The sequence below is a fragment of the Triturus cristatus genome, chromosome 2_2 (genome assembly GCF_964204655.1).
Source record: "Triturus cristatus chromosome 2_2, aTriCri1.1, whole genome shotgun sequence".
NCBI classification, from domain to species: domain Eukaryota; kingdom Metazoa; phylum Chordata; class Amphibia; order Caudata; family Salamandridae; genus Triturus; species Triturus cristatus.
The window spans coordinates 433,020,643-433,036,942 of record NC_140582.1 but is presented as its reverse complement, the minus strand read 5'-3'; the positions used below and the strand labels follow the sequence as shown (position 1 = coordinate 433,036,942).

The following is a 16,300-nucleotide window of genomic DNA, read 5'->3' as shown; positions in this document are numbered from 1 at the left end:
TGAAAAGTAATTTGAAATGTTATGTTATGTTATTTATTCTAATAATGCGCAACAGCTACCCGAAGGTTTCCCGGCACTGCCTGATAGAGGCAAAAGAAAGATAAAAGTCTATTGATTAAACAGCCAAGTTTTTAAGCCCTTTAGAAAATTACCATAGACTGTTTCATTTCGAAGTGTCAGGGGAAGAGAGTCCCACATTGAGGGAACCAGGCAAGAGAAGGACTGACCACCCACTCGCGACAATCTGGTCCTAGGGACAGAGAATTTGGCCTGAGTGGTCGATCGAAGAAGGCGAGGTAGTACATAAGAACACGCTAGGGCATTCAGGTATTGGGGTGCCTTGCCCAATTTAATCTTAAACATGTAACTCAGGGCTTTGAATTTAATTCGATTTTCCATCCTGAGCCAATGGAAGTCTCGGAGATAGCCTGAGATGGAAGTCATCCTGGGAACCTGGCATAGCAGCCTAGCAGCCGCATTCTACACCAACTGTAGTTTGCGTTTCACATCCTTATTGGCTCCTAGATACAAGATGTTACCATAATCCAATCTAGAAGTAACAAGAGCATGAACCACCGTTCATTGAGTGGAATCAGGCAGCATCCAGAGAATTATTTTGAGCCATCTCAGGATAGTAAAACAAGTTGAAGCCACCTTCATCGCTTGTTGCTTCATCGATAATTGGTCATCAATGATGAAGCCTAGATTGCGGACCTGGTGTTTAGGCTGCGGCAGAGCACCCATTTCAGAAGTAATTACTGTGTAACTTAAACTGTCCGTGAGGCACATACAAACCTGTAACAATTGCAATTTCAACCACAACTGCATTTCTTTGAACAGTCTTGTATTTGAGAGTAAATATTACTTACCTGTGCCAAGTCCTGCTTGGTACTATATATAAAACATAAGTATACCTTTTTTATACTTACCTAATTGGTCTGGATTCTGTCTCCGAGTGTGTGTCATCAGCCTTGATTGAGTGAATACAATAAATGCTTAACACACCCTCTGGATAAGCCTAACTGCTGTAACCACACTACCACAAAGAGAGGTGTTAGTACTCACCTAATGTAGCCACTGCTATACTTCTGGGGACCCCCTGGACTCTCAGCACACTATACCTTACTTTGGTATAATATATACAGAGCCAGCTTCCTACATGTACTCTGTTATCAGTTTGGCAGACAGGATAATCTGTCACATTGGTGGGGAAGTACCCTGTTCTCCAGACTGTAAGACAGTCCCAGAGTTCTACTCTTCCTTACCATAGCCCTGCTACGTTTTACCTCTCAACTCCCTGGAGAGATTGGTTTTACCAGTATAAGTGCTTATATACAGGGGGTTCACAAAGAAGGTTCCCGTTATAGGATCCGGCAATGAGCTATTCTGGGGGGGGGGGGGGGGGGGGGTGTCATGCGCTTCAATGATAAAGATTGATGAGGAAGAGAAGACTTAGGGCCTCATGTAGGTAGCCAAATACCGGTCGGTAACGGCCGATATTCGGTAAATATGCCGTTACCGACCGGTATTCAGACAAGTGAGATGTAGGAGTCCAAAAACCACTCTTCGGTAAATATGAGGCGGTAAATACCGATTCATATTTACCGAATTCCAAAATACCGAATCAGATTTACCGAATACATAATTAACGATTCGGTAAACATGAAGTGGTAAATATGAAGTGGTAAAAATTAAAATGACATGTAGGAGCACTCGGTAATTAAGAAATCCAGGAAAATCGGTAAATAAGAGTCGGTAATTAACACGGATTGAAAGCAGGTGGTAACCATCAACAGTGCAGATAAGCAATCCCAAAATGCAACAGCGTGGACAACAAGGCCGCTATGTACGTCATTGCAAGGCGCCTACGTCTACAGGCAGCAGGACTGAGGGTGTGGCGACGGGAAGAACAAATCTACAGACAGCGCATCACACTATTCCAGCTGACTGATGCAGAGATACATGAGAGGTACAGGCTACACCCCGAAACCATCATGGACTTAATCAGGGACCTACACCCACTCCTGGACCATCCAATAAGAAGGGCGCACGCCATACCCCCACATGTGCAGGTGCCCTGCAGCCTACATCTGTTGGCATCCGGCAGTTATCAGGTGGTGATAGCTGCGGTGGGTGGGGTATCCCAGAGTTGCCTGTCACGTTCCTTCAGGAATTTCTTCCCCCATTTCATTGGCTGCATTGATGGTACACACATCCCACTCTGTCCACCAGCTGACACAGAGCACATCTACAGGATCAGGAAGTCCACCCACTCCATCAATGTGCATACCGAATGGAATGATTTTGTGAATGGTCCTGTGGGTGGCAGAACCAAAAGGTGGGCGTATGCTATTTACAACGAAGTCTGCAAGTTGTCGCACAGTGAGGCGGCTTCCAGATTGAGAGCTATTGACCAAGCAAACATGGAGAAGGCTTAAGCCGTTATAGATAATAGCTTTAGCACTCTCTCCTCTAGGATTCATACATGAGACAATAGGCACATGCAAGTACACGGCGCATGCAATGTACAAGCCCAGATTTTTGCGTGCGTACTACGAGGTATCCCAGTGGCTGTGATTACGCCTTCTTTCACTGTGCTTGCAAACGGTATATATTTAATTTTGAATAATGGAGCTTGCTGCGGGATGTGAGTGGGAATCCCGTACATAACTGTCTCGCATAAAGTTGTCTGCTGCAATACTGTTCTTTTTCCACCCCCGCATGTGCGGCTGGATGTTTCCATCTGGCCTTCGATTCCAACCTTGAAAGCAGAGTTCAACAAGTTGAGCAGAATAGAGCGCTATTGTCCCACAAAGAGGTGCCTTTGACTTCCTCTCGTTAAACATTTGTCCTTCACGTTGCTAATACGCGCACTGAGGTACAGGCGCCTCTGAATACTGACCTCCCCCTGCATTTCGGCTCTTTGATCCAAACTATTTTCAATGCCTCGTCCACGACCGCCCTGGCTCATTTTTTGAAACATGTGGCCTCGGGTCTCGTGACCTCCTTCCAAACTATTTTTTGGTGTAATTCCGGCATTTGTTCATTCACTTTTCTCGAGCATCTTTGGAGGTGTCCCGCTGCTCCTGGCGCTAGTGGCAGGTGTGCTGCTTCTCCGTTTCATACTCCGGAATGGCTGCTCCTTCTGTGCCACACGAGCACCTGTCCCGTCTGCATCTTCTTCGTGATAGGATGCTTGACTACTATGGTACTTTGCCATTGGCGACTTTGAGCCTGGCTTATGGTTTATCCTTCAGGTATTCCTACTTCACCTGCGTACAACCTGTATTTCACTGCCTGGATTGTCCCTTTGAATGGCCTCTGGATTTGTGCTTGACCAACATGGTGTCTCCGGTGCCGGATTTCGATCGACTGATGAGGCCCTTAGTGTCTCACGAGTTGTCCTGTTCTGGTGTCCGGATCATGGCGTGTGGTGCGGCGCATGGTATCCTGGGTAATTGGGACATCTCAGCGGCAGCCTACGACTTCTTGTCTATGAGCTATTTGGAGGAACATTCCGGGTGCCCTCTGATTGTGCTAGAGGCTCCGTTGGTTGGAGAACACGTATGTTCCTTTTCTTTACTTAATTGGATGGCTGAGACTTTCAGTGGCCCTGCAAACGATTTTTTGTTGGAAGCCGTGGCCACATATGCTGCCTATACATTCATGGATTAACTGGATTGTCGTCCATTGCGCCTGTGCTACTGGACAGCACCCTGGCGCAACATTTATTTCGTTTATTTCTCTTATTTCTCTTCCTGATGGTCGGTTTGAGTTTTTAACTATACTTGCATTGTGTTTTTTGGAATATTATGCTGCTATTAATTGGACTTTAGGACTTTGGCGCTGCATTGGTTACGCCTTGTTCTGCTCTGACGAAACAGAACTCTGCGTTCTCTCTTTTCTTGCCTATTACATCTTGCTTCGCTCAAGGGGGCGTGTAGTGAGTTCTCCCTGAATACGTACATACATTGTTCAGTTAGCATAACCACGTTGAATGTTATGTAGCCATCTTTTTGTCTTTGCACACGACACTGCGTTTACATGTTCTTTCTTGAATAAACTGCTGACTCGAGACTTCCTTCAGACGAGTGCAATCTGTTGTTACCATCCCAAGCTCTGCGCAGCGACCTTGGTCTGTACATGCTGTGCCACACAGTCTGGAATTTTACACAATGCATGTTTTCCAGTCTAGGTTGTTCGACCCACTATTTAGCCATGACACACGCGCAGCTGCAAATACCTGCAAGTTGGTGCTTTTCATATCACAGACGTCATGTTTATTATTCAGACCGAAGACGAGCCTTCCTGCGAGAAGGCTCCTGATGCTCCTGTGATGTGATTTCACTAAGCTGATTTTTGAGGTATGGGGTCCCCTATTGAAGCCTAAGAGACCTTCTATTGTAGCATTATTATGAAATTTGCTACTTAGTTAAGGGAAGGTGGTAGTATCCTCGGTATTTTCCAATTCGCTAAATACCACCTCGGTATTTACCGATTCGGTGAATTCCGATTCGTGATTACCGAATGTTACCAAATCGGTAACTGTTACCGAATTTTTACCTACATATAACTTACCGATTCTAATTTACCGATTCGGTACGGCTCGGTATTTAAGAACCGGTAAAATGTATTTACCTACATGAGGCCCTTAGTGTAATGCGCATTTTCAGTGACATTTTTTGTTACTACTACATGTCACTATTGCATCTGCACCATAAACATTCACCAATATTTGCAATAGGAGACAAGCAAAATACATTTATTGTAGTTCTAGGAGCGTCCATGCTGAAAACATTCAATTGCAAAATAACTATCCATATGTAGACTTGCTGCACAGTTGTTGGCCTTCTGTTTGGATCTTAGTGATCCTGCAGAAATGATGACTGTCCTTGATTCCTATAAAGGGCCTTAAATTCAGTTTTATTGAGCTTGAATTATAGGTTACTTGTAAGTAGGTTGAATTGACCTACAAGATACAGTGTAAAAGGAATCAAGGAAAGCCATGAACAGTAATTTCAGAAATGTGTTAATAAGCCACTCATGCAAATATTTATTAATATGAGCTTCAAAATGTATATAGTCCTTAAATCCATGGGGCTAATTAGGATGTCGGTTTGAAAGCCTCTGACCAGCGGTCAGAGGCTTTCTGACCGACATCCCTGGTGTGACTTCAGACCACCATATTACAATTACGGCGGTCAGAATTCAAACCAGACTGTCAATCTGGCTGACTTCTGATGGGCTCAAGGAGCCCGTCAGCCAGTCAGAAGGGCAGTATAATCCAGTGAGGAAGGCATTTCCGCCTTCAGGATTATGATGGCACTTTCTGAGAGCAAATCCATATGGGCCTTTCCAACATGGATTTTCTGTTGGAAAGTGCCTTTGGGGGCCCCTAGTAGGGCCCCCTTCCTCCCTGGCCCTCCAGTTGGGAGCTTGGGGGCACACCTATGGTGTACCCCTGTAAATCCCTGCACTGGATTAACACAGGCTCCCATTTCTCTATTGGAGCTTGTGCTACTGCTGTTTTACGGCCGCAGCACAAGCTCCCATAAAGAAATGGCAATATGCGACTGCACCATGTGCGGTCGCATTTTTATTGTGTTTTCGGATCCGCCGACTGTGAGTCCGCCAGATTTCGTAATCATGCCCCATATGTTGAACCTAACAGAAAGGACTGTTTTACTTATAAAACTTCTCATATGTTATAGTTTTTCATTGTGGACTGGTCATTGTGGTATACTTGTCTTAATTTTGCACAGTAGCTAATCAAAATGTCAACATGCATCTGTTTATCACCACAGTTCAAACTCCTCCCCTTCAGAAGCTGCCCCATTGCTGGTGAGTTTTGAGTGTTCCACGAACTCGCTGCCCAAAGTCCAGCATCCATCCCATGAACTTCTAAAAGAAAATGGCTTCACTCATCAGATGTACCACAACTATCATCGAAGGTGCCTGAATGGTAAGGTTGTAAAGTGAAGGAGAATTACGTGTTTGTATAATTTTTGTTGATCTCTTCTCTCACAGCTCTATACACTGACAAGTTGTAATCCTGAAATTATAATAGGATTTTCATCAAACTCAAAACAGTGGGTCTACCATATATTTCCCTTAGGCCTGCGTTTCTATTTGAACGTTGTTGCTATATCTTTCTGGGATATTCTCTGATCTGCTGTGGGTTTGAGGTGTGGCCAACTTCTCTCCTCTAGGATCCCTACGATTATATTCCACGATGCTGGTTTGAAAACAGTTCTCGAACCGCTTGCATTGTGTAATGGCACCCAGAGCAAAGGTTTCAGTCAGAGTTAGACACGACCCTTGACCCATGTGCGATCATTGGGAGAAAGGGAGTTATGGTAATGTTGTTCACCATAATTGACAAATTTCAGTGATTTGTAAGCTGCGCATCGTAATCATATTCCCCCTCCAAATTAAGGACCTAATTTATGAGGCCCTACCAGCATTATTGCGCCGCCAGAATATCACTTTTTTGATGTTCCGGTGGCGCAATGTGCCATTGGTATATTTATTATGCCATGTAAAGCCTTGTTATATAGCTTTTCATGGCCTTATAAATATGTGCTCATTTCACGCAGAAAACTGCATGAAAGGGGCATTCCATGGGTGTTGCTGGGGGGCGTTCCCAGCAAAATCCATGGCTTTGACACAGCCCCAGATTTATGAGAAATCGTAAGTCGGACGCAACACCAAAAACGTACGCCTCCCCAGGGGAGGCATAAGGGAGGCACAACAATGAGAAATATCTTTATTTCTCCTCGTTTGTACTCTTTCTATGTGTGCTGCATCCTGCAGCACACATAGAAAGAGGAAAAAGCACATTGTGATTGTTTTTGTGCAGGAAGGATTCCCTTCCTGCACAAAAATAATCATCCCCGCAACGCAGGCCCCCCTCCACTATGGTGCAAAGGTGCCTGTGTTGGCGCACGGCAGCCCATTCTGTGCAGACACAGGGGAAAAGGACCAGAATGCACTGTATCTATTAGGCACAGCACATTCCTGCCCTTTTCTTTTGCTGTAGTGTAGCGCAGCAGCGAGGCCCTGCTGTGCTACTCTACGGCAAAAAAACACATAAATGAGGCCCTATGTGTTTTTAGGGGAATTTCAAAGGTGTTTTAAAACAAAAAATATTGCTCTTCTATGTAAATATCCATAATTTGGCTTTACCATATGTAAAATATATTACAGAGTCAGCATCCATGTTTCTGTACTGAACACTCCATTGAAAAATCTATTTTTGCATTGTTATTTACTCTACCCCCACACTTGACCAATAACATCAAACTTCAGATGACAATACAAAAAATTTACTTTGCTACAGATGTATCTGGTTCAGGGTCATCAAAGAAGGGGGCAAGTGGGGGGGGGGGGGGTCGGAGGGGCATCACAAATATTGTTCACTTATAACATATAAATCAACCTAAGCATATTTGCTACCCAAAACAGAAAAATGGCTGAATGAATATACATTAAATGAATCAAGCAGCTAGTGCAGTTTCATTTGATGCCCTTAATTGGTTTGGTTTCTTTTCTTTTCACTGTTTTAAAGGTGTATATATAAAAGACATTATCAATTGCATGTGCGTATATTCAGTATGTATTTATTATTTTATATAGCCAAAAAACATGCCATGTTCCAAGAATCATTCTCATTGCCTTGTTATTGATCCCCCCCGGCCTTGTCAAAGAGCTGAAGAGGGTAATGTATGGGTGAGATGCCCCTTTGCCCCCAATGTCCTCCAGGCACCCATGTCCGAATGTTGGAGAGACTACGGAAAACTATTTTACTAAGGAGAAATAGCCCTATTGTCCTCTGCCCCCAGTGGCGGCTCCTCTGCAAAGGCGGAGGAGCATTGCCCCACTGCTGCACAGCAGTTAAAAAAAACCCCAAAACAATGATAACTCGGGGCTATTATCATTGTATTTGTTCCTGTTTCGCAGCTTTGCGGGACGGGCAGGGCTGCTCTGCTCTGCTCTCAGAGCATGGTAGAAGTGGTTTGCCCACTCCAAATGTGCAATGACTTTTTGGCTGGCCCTCTGGGGCCGTCAAAAACAGTCATGTGCACTTTGCATGATCTCTATGGAGGCTGCATTACAGCCTGCATGGGGAACATGCTTAGGCTCCCATTCCCTAGCTGAGCACCTCTCCATGGTGCTCAGACCAATCACAATGCTGCATTGCAGCATTGTGGTTGGCTTAGGGAAAGGAGCCTGGCTACTTCCTGTTCTGGCCACGGAGAGGAGAGACTAGGAAGACGTGCATGAGAGCGCCGAGAAGGGACGTTTTTTTACATTTTTTTTTACATCTCCCACCAAACCCCCCGCCCATTTCTCCCCACTTGCCCCGCCACTCCCGATCCTTGCCGGTGGCTACTGTCTGCCCCTGGACAAGGGGGGAGTGTAGTCAGGGCCGTAGCCACGGGGGGCCCAGCGGGGCCCGGCCAGCCTATATTTATGTCCGCCCCCCCCCCCTAAAATACTAGGCTCAGGTTTGTTGAGCTTTTCTTTCTCTTAAATCAGTTAAAACAAAATTCTGTGTGCGTTACCCCAGAGCCTTGTTCGGTGTTCTCAGAGGCTTCAGCATTGCTCCTATCTGAAAGTGGTAGTGAGTGAGCAGGTGGGGGCTAGCTGTCGACCACAGCCTGGGTGGGTTCACAGATAGGTCAGGGTCCTCCTTCCTGCCTGGCTCTGGGAAATAAATTGGCTTTGAAAGTTAGCAGGTGCATAGTGAGGCCAGAGAAGGCATCACTGCTAAAATGTTTCAATCGAGCAATTTCAGTAGGCTGGATCAGGAAGGAAACACTGACACACACAAGTGGATTTCCAGTGTGTAAGCAGCACAACTATGAACGTCTGCAATTAGTGCAATATATGAATCGCAACAAAGCAGGGAGTGCTCCATTGCGTGGTATGCCTGGCTCTTCCCTAAAGCACGGCAGACGCTGGTACTTTGAATGGCCAATGTACAGCTGGTGAACAGCAGGTGAGCCTGGCGACCTTGGGTTCATACCTGTCATGCTTTATGTTTGAGGTTTTGTGACATTTCTACTTTTTACTAAGCCCCCAATGTACATTTCTATGCCTGATGTGTGACATTTTGACCATTCAAGGGCATGTAGTTGTTAGAATCCGGGTTCTCTGGTTGGCACAGGTAGGTACTTGTGACAAGCAGGGAACCTTTCCTCTAGTCAGGGAAAGGGGTTACACTACTAAAACAACCCCTGCTCACCCTCTAGGTAGCTTGGCGCGAGCAGACAAGGCTTATCTCAGAGCGTTATAGGTTAAGCATTTGTGAACATATACAGTAACCAAGTGACAACACTACAAATGGACACCACACAGGTATTTATATTAAAAAAAAGGATTCTTTACATAGGATTCTCTCAAGACCATTAAACGATTAAAAATACACAATACGGTTGCTTAGTTGGTAGAAGATTGCTTAGTTTCTCTTAAGTTCTTAAATGCGACACTTTAAGTCAATGTACCTTAGATGCGACACGCAGGGCAACGAAAGTGTTGCAGCGATGCAGATGCGTTGAAGGTCTTGGTGCAAAAGAAATAAAGACGGGATCTTCCAGATGCGTTACGCTTCTCCGATGTTGCGAGAAGACTCGACTCGATGCGTCAGCTACAGCGGCGTCACCTTTGGCGAGATGCGACGACAGCGGCCTTGGCAGCGGCACTCCTCTCCGACGTTGCGAGACGCTTCCGCTCGATGCGATGCTGCAGCGGCGACACCCCTTCTGCGAGATGCGACGACAGCGGCTCCGACGGCGGCACGCTTCTCCGTGGATGCGAGGCGCTTTTCTGGTTGCCGTGCAATGCGACAACTACGATGGCTGCGATGGCGACACGCTTCCTCCTCGATGTGAGACTCTTCTCTCGATGCGGTGCAATGCGACAGCTACGATGGCTGCGATGGCGACACGCTTCTTCGGCGTTGCCAGAATGATGCGAGACGCTTCCGCTCGATGCGATGCTGCAGTGGCGACACTCTTTGCGAGATGCGACGACAGCGGCTCCGACGGCGGCACGCTTCTCTTCCTTGCGTCGCACTTCCAGCTCCTTGCGACATGCAGTCCCTCAGAAGGCCCAACAACAGCAGCAGGCACTTCCAAAAGACTCTGGGGAGCTGGGGGGTGAAGTCCACTGGTCCTGGGACTTCGTTCAGGGGGCAAGCTCAGTTCAAGCCCTTGGAGATCTTTTTAAAGCACAAGTTGAAGCAAAGTCTTTAGTAGTCTTTCTCCTCTCCTTCAGCAGCAAGGCAACCACTGCAGGCCAATCCCCCAGGTCAGGGACAGTACTCCTCCTACAGCTTTCCCAGTTCCTTCTCCTCTGGCAGAGGTTCTTCTTGTTTCAGCAGGATCTAATTTCTTGGGAGCAGGGTCCCAATACTTATACCCCTAATTCCTTTGTTCCTCTGGGGTTGAGGGGCCTTTGCCCAGTCCAAACCAGTTCTTGAGCACTCTGTTGACATGACTCTGCCTTTCTATTCAGGGTGCAGGGCAGAGACATCAGCCGCTCCGCAGGAGGTGGAACCAGCATTGTGGTAGCAGAGCACAACCCTATTCAGAGCCCAGGTGTACTCCTCCCACCCATCTGACTGCCAATCTTCCTATTCACCACCAGGCTACCTAGCCTTGCGCCTCTGGGTTTCCCCAGCCCTGTCACTCACACAACCAGACAGGCAGATACACATCATAGCAGAGGCGGGCTGAAATGGTCAGGCCAGCAAATACCAACTTTCTAAAAGTAGTATTTGCAAACACAGAATATTAAAATAAACTTTACTAAAATATGTATTTTATTATTCTGAGTTCAGGCATACTAAACTCGAACTTCTACCATGTTCCCTGGGTCTGTTAGGATCATAGGATGTAACAATTCTAACAGCCCATTCTGGCCTATGGAGAACAGGTAGCCTTACAATAGTGAAAAACGAAAATGGCTGTAATTCACGATTAGGACATGTCACACACATCAGGGCTTGTCCTACCTTATGTTTACAATGCACCCTGCCCTTGGGCCTACCATAGGGGTGACTAATATGAAGTTAAGGGAAGGTTTAGGGACTGGTAAGTGTGTGCACTTACCCAGTCAGCATGACAGTACCAGACTGCACGCAGGTTCTGCAATGGCAGACCTTAGATACATTTTACCAGGCTGCTTCTGTGGGTGGCACAACCAGTGCTGCAAGCCCACCAGCAGCATTTGTATTTACAAGCCCTGGGCACTCCTGGTGCACTTTACTGGGGTCTGACAGTAAACCAAATAAGCCAATCATGGAATCCAACCAACATATACATTTTAAGTAGGGAGAGCATATGCACTTTAGCACTGAATAGCAGTGGTAAAGTGCCCAGAGTCATAGAATAGCCAACAACAGGTCAGAAAAAGTACAGGTGGAAGGCGAAAAGCTTAAGGACCATCCGGCCAAAAGGGCCAGGTCCAACAGTAGTTTTCTATTAAAAATATTGAAACTATATAAGAACAAAAATTCAGTACAAGAGTGAATACATTATCTGCGCACACTTGTCATACAAAAAACGACATCATATTGAGACTGTGGAAGTTACCCTGTGACAGATTAAAGTTTATTTTATTATTTGAGGGTGTGACACTCATTTATGTGCAACAATAAAAAAGTTAGTTCTAAGCAGTTGCACATAAGGATTTATATTAAAACCTATGTATCCCAATAGAGAGATCTCTACTTTTGTGTCAGGTTTAAGACGCGCATCCAGTCCTGTTTGTTCACATAGGGACACTAAAAGGAAAATTGAAAATCTAGAGCGCAAACGTGTACCTTTTCTGTTGGCTTTCAATCACAAAGCTGTAGGTTGGCTCCTATCACCAGAGACCTGCTAACATGGCATACTCTCATCCAGGTCCCGGGATGTCTCTGTAATGGGGCATGCTAGCATTGCTACATCCAGAGTGCACTATGTTGCTGCCCTACACACACTCTCAGCTTCAAAGCCAGTAGAGCATAGATACTCACAAAAAATTTCTGAGGTGCCGCAAATTATGGTCTGTGGTGAACCCGAGAGCTGCATTGATGCTAGTAGGATGGGAGTGGGGTTTTGTGGTTGGTTAAATGTAGCAGGATAATTTGGCAGATTCTCTTCCTTGTCTTCAGTTAGCTTGATAATAAAAATATCCCCATTTATTTAACATCTTTCTGAATGTTAGTGCTCTTTAACACCTTCTATGCTGAGGACGGGCTAAGGCCGCCCCACGTGATGGTGGGTATGTGTGGGGGATGGCCAGGGGCCGTCCAAACCCCGCCCACTGATTAAAATACCCGCACCACGGCGGAATTCGTGCCGCGGTCAACGGGTTAAAGTAAATAGCATCTCAGTATTGCTGTTAACGCGAGGGCTGCAACTGAAGGTCAGGAGTGCCGCAGAGGGCCCCCACGCCGTACCTTAGTATCACTGCAGTTGAGCCTAAGCCCGTTTCAGCCTATAGTCCTCTAACACTACCCTCTCCATTGGTGAACTATGGGACAGAGCAAGCAGGAAATTGTATGTCTGTGTACCTGGTGGGGGGAATGTGTATGTCTATGTTTCAAAAGTGCATATGTCTGTGTTTGCAAGTGTGCATGTGTTAGTTTGTGTTTCTACTTTGGCTAACTGGGATTTAATGCAACAATAGCTTGTGCTAACTGCATTATGTGTTGCCATTGGTTTTAGTACTGCACCTGATAAGACATTTTGGGCGGAGCGTTTATGTCCTGACAGGAGAAATTAGCAAAATGAGAGTTTTTGTATATTGATAATAAACATGATGCCAGAGAGAATGGTTAGAGAGTCATGCTATCTTCTGACATGCACAGTGATCTGCAGCTTACAAATTTGCATGACGGCAGGGCAAACTCAGCCTTCCCTCTTTCCAAAGTTGATAAATTAGTCAATAGTCACAACTGTTATTTACAATGCTTTGAAATTGGAGAGGAGCGGCATAGAGTGCTACACAAAAATGTGCTTTTATACAATTCTTTAAATTATAAGTTAAATGGTCTTGTCTGCATATGTGTTTTAGCCCTGAAGCTGGGGACTCATTGGAAGAAGGGCCCTGATAGATTAGTGTGGGGTTTTGCTTGAAAAACATAGCTTCGCTGTTTGGAACTGGCACTGATCGTGTAGCCTTCAGTGAGAATCTGCCACTCAAATTTCCAGTTACAAACAAATGTATACTTCCAACAAGCTGACAAACATTCCTTGTGACAGAAATAGAATGAGTTCCCACATTAAACTATTGACTCAAGGCCTACAAAAGCTTCCGATAGGCCTGCATGAGAATACCAAGCACTCTTATTCAGGATGCTCTACCTATGTTTTCAAAACTTTCCACCATTTCCCGCCATTCTCCTATTGTGCACTATTGATGCATTCCCAAAAGTTCCAGGCTGCTGGAGTTTTTCATTTTGCGTTTTTGTGTTGGCCTCCAGTCTAGCCCCCCTCCGATAGAGTTCTTGGGACTAGTTCCTGGTATTACAGCCAGCATCTCGGCTGTCTATAGCGACCAAGAGTAGTTGTAATAGCACATAGGTCTTTTAGTATTTCCAACACAAGAGTTTCACCTTGAGTCAATTTTGCAGTCTAGGATCATCTACAACCTGATTCATTGCTCTGGTCTTATGACAGAGTGTGTCTAAGGATAAAGAAATAGGAGGCATGGTGTAGATGGCCATGTTGTTTCAGCTTCTGGTGGCGCTGTCTTCCTCTGGTCCATGTGAGGTTTCATGTGTAACGTCTGAGCTCTGTTCAGGCCCTAGTCCTACCAGAGATGCTAAGGGCAAGATTCTAAGGCTCAGAAGAATTTTCCGAATCCCAACCCTCATCACTGCTAATCTTGTGGGTAGTGAGTCATAGGAGTGGTTATGAGCACTGATGTAGGTGTTTCCTGTGAAACTTGAATTGAACATTATGATGATGGGCATCATGGACCAAAGTTTTCACCAAGGCAGAATTCATCTGCTTTGTCCTTATCCCACTTTAGCAATAGACATATAGCTGTCCTAAATACACAGGTTCCAAGCCATCAAAGAGAACAAATTCAACCCAAGATATTTTGCCCCAGAACTTCAAAACTATTCGTACCATATTTCAGCATGCCCACCAGTCTCATGTCTTTTCCCCTTTCTATAGCAAGGTACTTCTTGAACCATTTCAAACATACTGTGGGTTGCTTAAGAATACAAATCAACATTTTATGCAAGTTTAATTTGCTGTTGCTTTTCATGGTAGGATCTGCTTCTTATGGTTACCCCCACTTTTTGCTTTTTGCACCCACTGTTTTGACTAGTCTGTCTGGGATCCTGCTTTTCAGGACCCCAGCCTATCTGCTTTCTCCCTTAAATTGATATGTATGTGCTTTGGTAACACTCCAGATTGGATACTGGGGTACCCTTATCAGTCCCTAGTATATGGTATACATGTACCCAGGGCATAGGTACCTCAGAGGCCTCCTAAGGGCTGAAGCATGTATTATGCCACCCATGAGAGGCAATGCAAAATGGAACTTCAGGTCTGCTACTGCAGCCTGTGTAAGATGGTGTTTGCACCACTTACTTTAGATATAGGTTCACTATATCTATATCTGTCACTACACTTAAAACTTTATAAGCCACCCCTATAGCAGGCCTTAAAAATCCTGTAGGCAGGGTGTTCGGTTTTACGTGAGAGGGTGCTCCTGCATGAGCAGGGCCCCTCTGCAGCCTTCGGAGACCATTCTCCCAGGTTGTCTGTGACACAGCCAGACATATAGGTAGAGGTGCATTACAACCTCGCGGTAAATGTTATCTCGAAAATGACTGCAACAAAGTATGTCGTGTTTGGTGTTAAACACCTTGGAATCCTACCTCCACACCAGTAACTGGTGTGGAGGTATGATTCCTCCCCTCAGAACCGAGGTTCTGGGGGTACCTAAGTCTACCGGTACCAGCTTTCTCGACCCTAACAGCACAAAATGGATGCTGCCAGACACAGACATGATTCTGCCCTCTCACTGCTGAGCCAAGCTCGAGCAGGGGAAGATAGCACAATAGGCATCCTGTCACGGGGAAGTGTGACCACCTCCCAGACAGGATTTAGTGTATTGGGGCTGGGTAGGTGCACTGTCTCAGTGCCAGAAAGTGTGCATGAGGGGCACATTTGGTTGTCCCTGTGCATAGTCCAGCTCAAACCAGTTCTGGAAGCCATTTGCTCCTGCTCTGGCGTAAAACTGGACAAAGGACAGGCGAGTATCCTCCCCATGTCCAGACCCTCCCCTAGGAGGGTCCCTAGAATCCGTCCAACCCTCTCCCGTGGGTATAAAATGGGGTACCTGAGTATAGGACATTAGATTTTACGTGGACAAGATTCTATAAGAAGAAACCACTACGCTTCGACCGTCTGGACACGCTGGACCTCTGTTGGACTAAACTTAGTCTTCCCTTTCCATCCAAAGCCTCGTCTGTGTCCCTGCTCCATACCGGCTCCGTGCAGGACCCTGTGGACCTCCAAGACATCAGAAGTATCTCCCTTGGGGTGAAGGAGTCCCTCCCCATTCGCAGGCACCGTAATACATCAGAATGGTCTGCTGATCCTGAGTTCCAGCAGACTACGAAGGCTCCAGCAACACAAGAGGTGGGTTTCTGAAGGGCTCTGAGGTCGAGCTGCCCTCTTACTGAGTTTGAGACCAGTATCCCTCTTGGGGACCGCATAACCCGTACCTCTGTGCACCACGTACATTGGCAGCAGCACATGCTTGTTGTCGTGCAACAATTCCGTGCATTGGGCTATCTGTAGCCCTGACCCCAGCGCACCTTTTCCACAAAGGAATCCGGCCTCTTCACACTCTGTGCCCTGCTAGCTGTTGTTCTGTAAACACGCCTGAGGTCCCCTTGCGACTCCTGTGCCTCCGGCCTGTGGGTCCACTTGAGGTTCAACAATGCTTTTCTTGGGCTCCCCTGGTTGCTCCAGGCCTGCCCTGACTCCCCTTGCTGTGGTGAGTCTCTGGGTCCTTGCTGGGCCAAATCGACATCGAACTTGACCATCTTCGTGGGTTACCGCTGCCAAGGCTTGTTGTTGCTCCCGCCGGACACCGACCCCTCAGCACTCGACATCCTTCGTGGGACAGCTCGTACCGGCTCCTGGTCATCCTAGACATCTCCTGGTCCACTTAGCTGAAGAGTCAAGATCACCGTCAACACACCTAAAGCACCCGATATCGGTGGGCATTCGTCTACTGAGCCCCTGGTCACTCAAAGTGACCCAGACTCTGTCCCCTCTGC

At 46.3% G+C, this 16,300-nt stretch overlaps 1 protein-coding gene across 1 annotated transcript in view; it reads left to right on the top strand.

Moving 5' to 3' along the window:
* Positions 1–16,300, top strand: part of LARP1B (La ribonucleoprotein 1B) — a 574,280-nt gene that overhangs the window by 388,915 nt on the left and 169,065 nt on the right. Inside the window, exons 14-15 of the mRNA XM_085643073.1 lie at positions 1,777–1,779; positions 5,805–5,962. Of these exons, the coding sequence (XP_085499199.1) occupies positions 1,777–1,779; positions 5,805–5,962 (161 nt within the window). The remainder of the gene's footprint in view (positions 1–1,776; positions 1,780–5,804; positions 5,963–16,300) is intronic.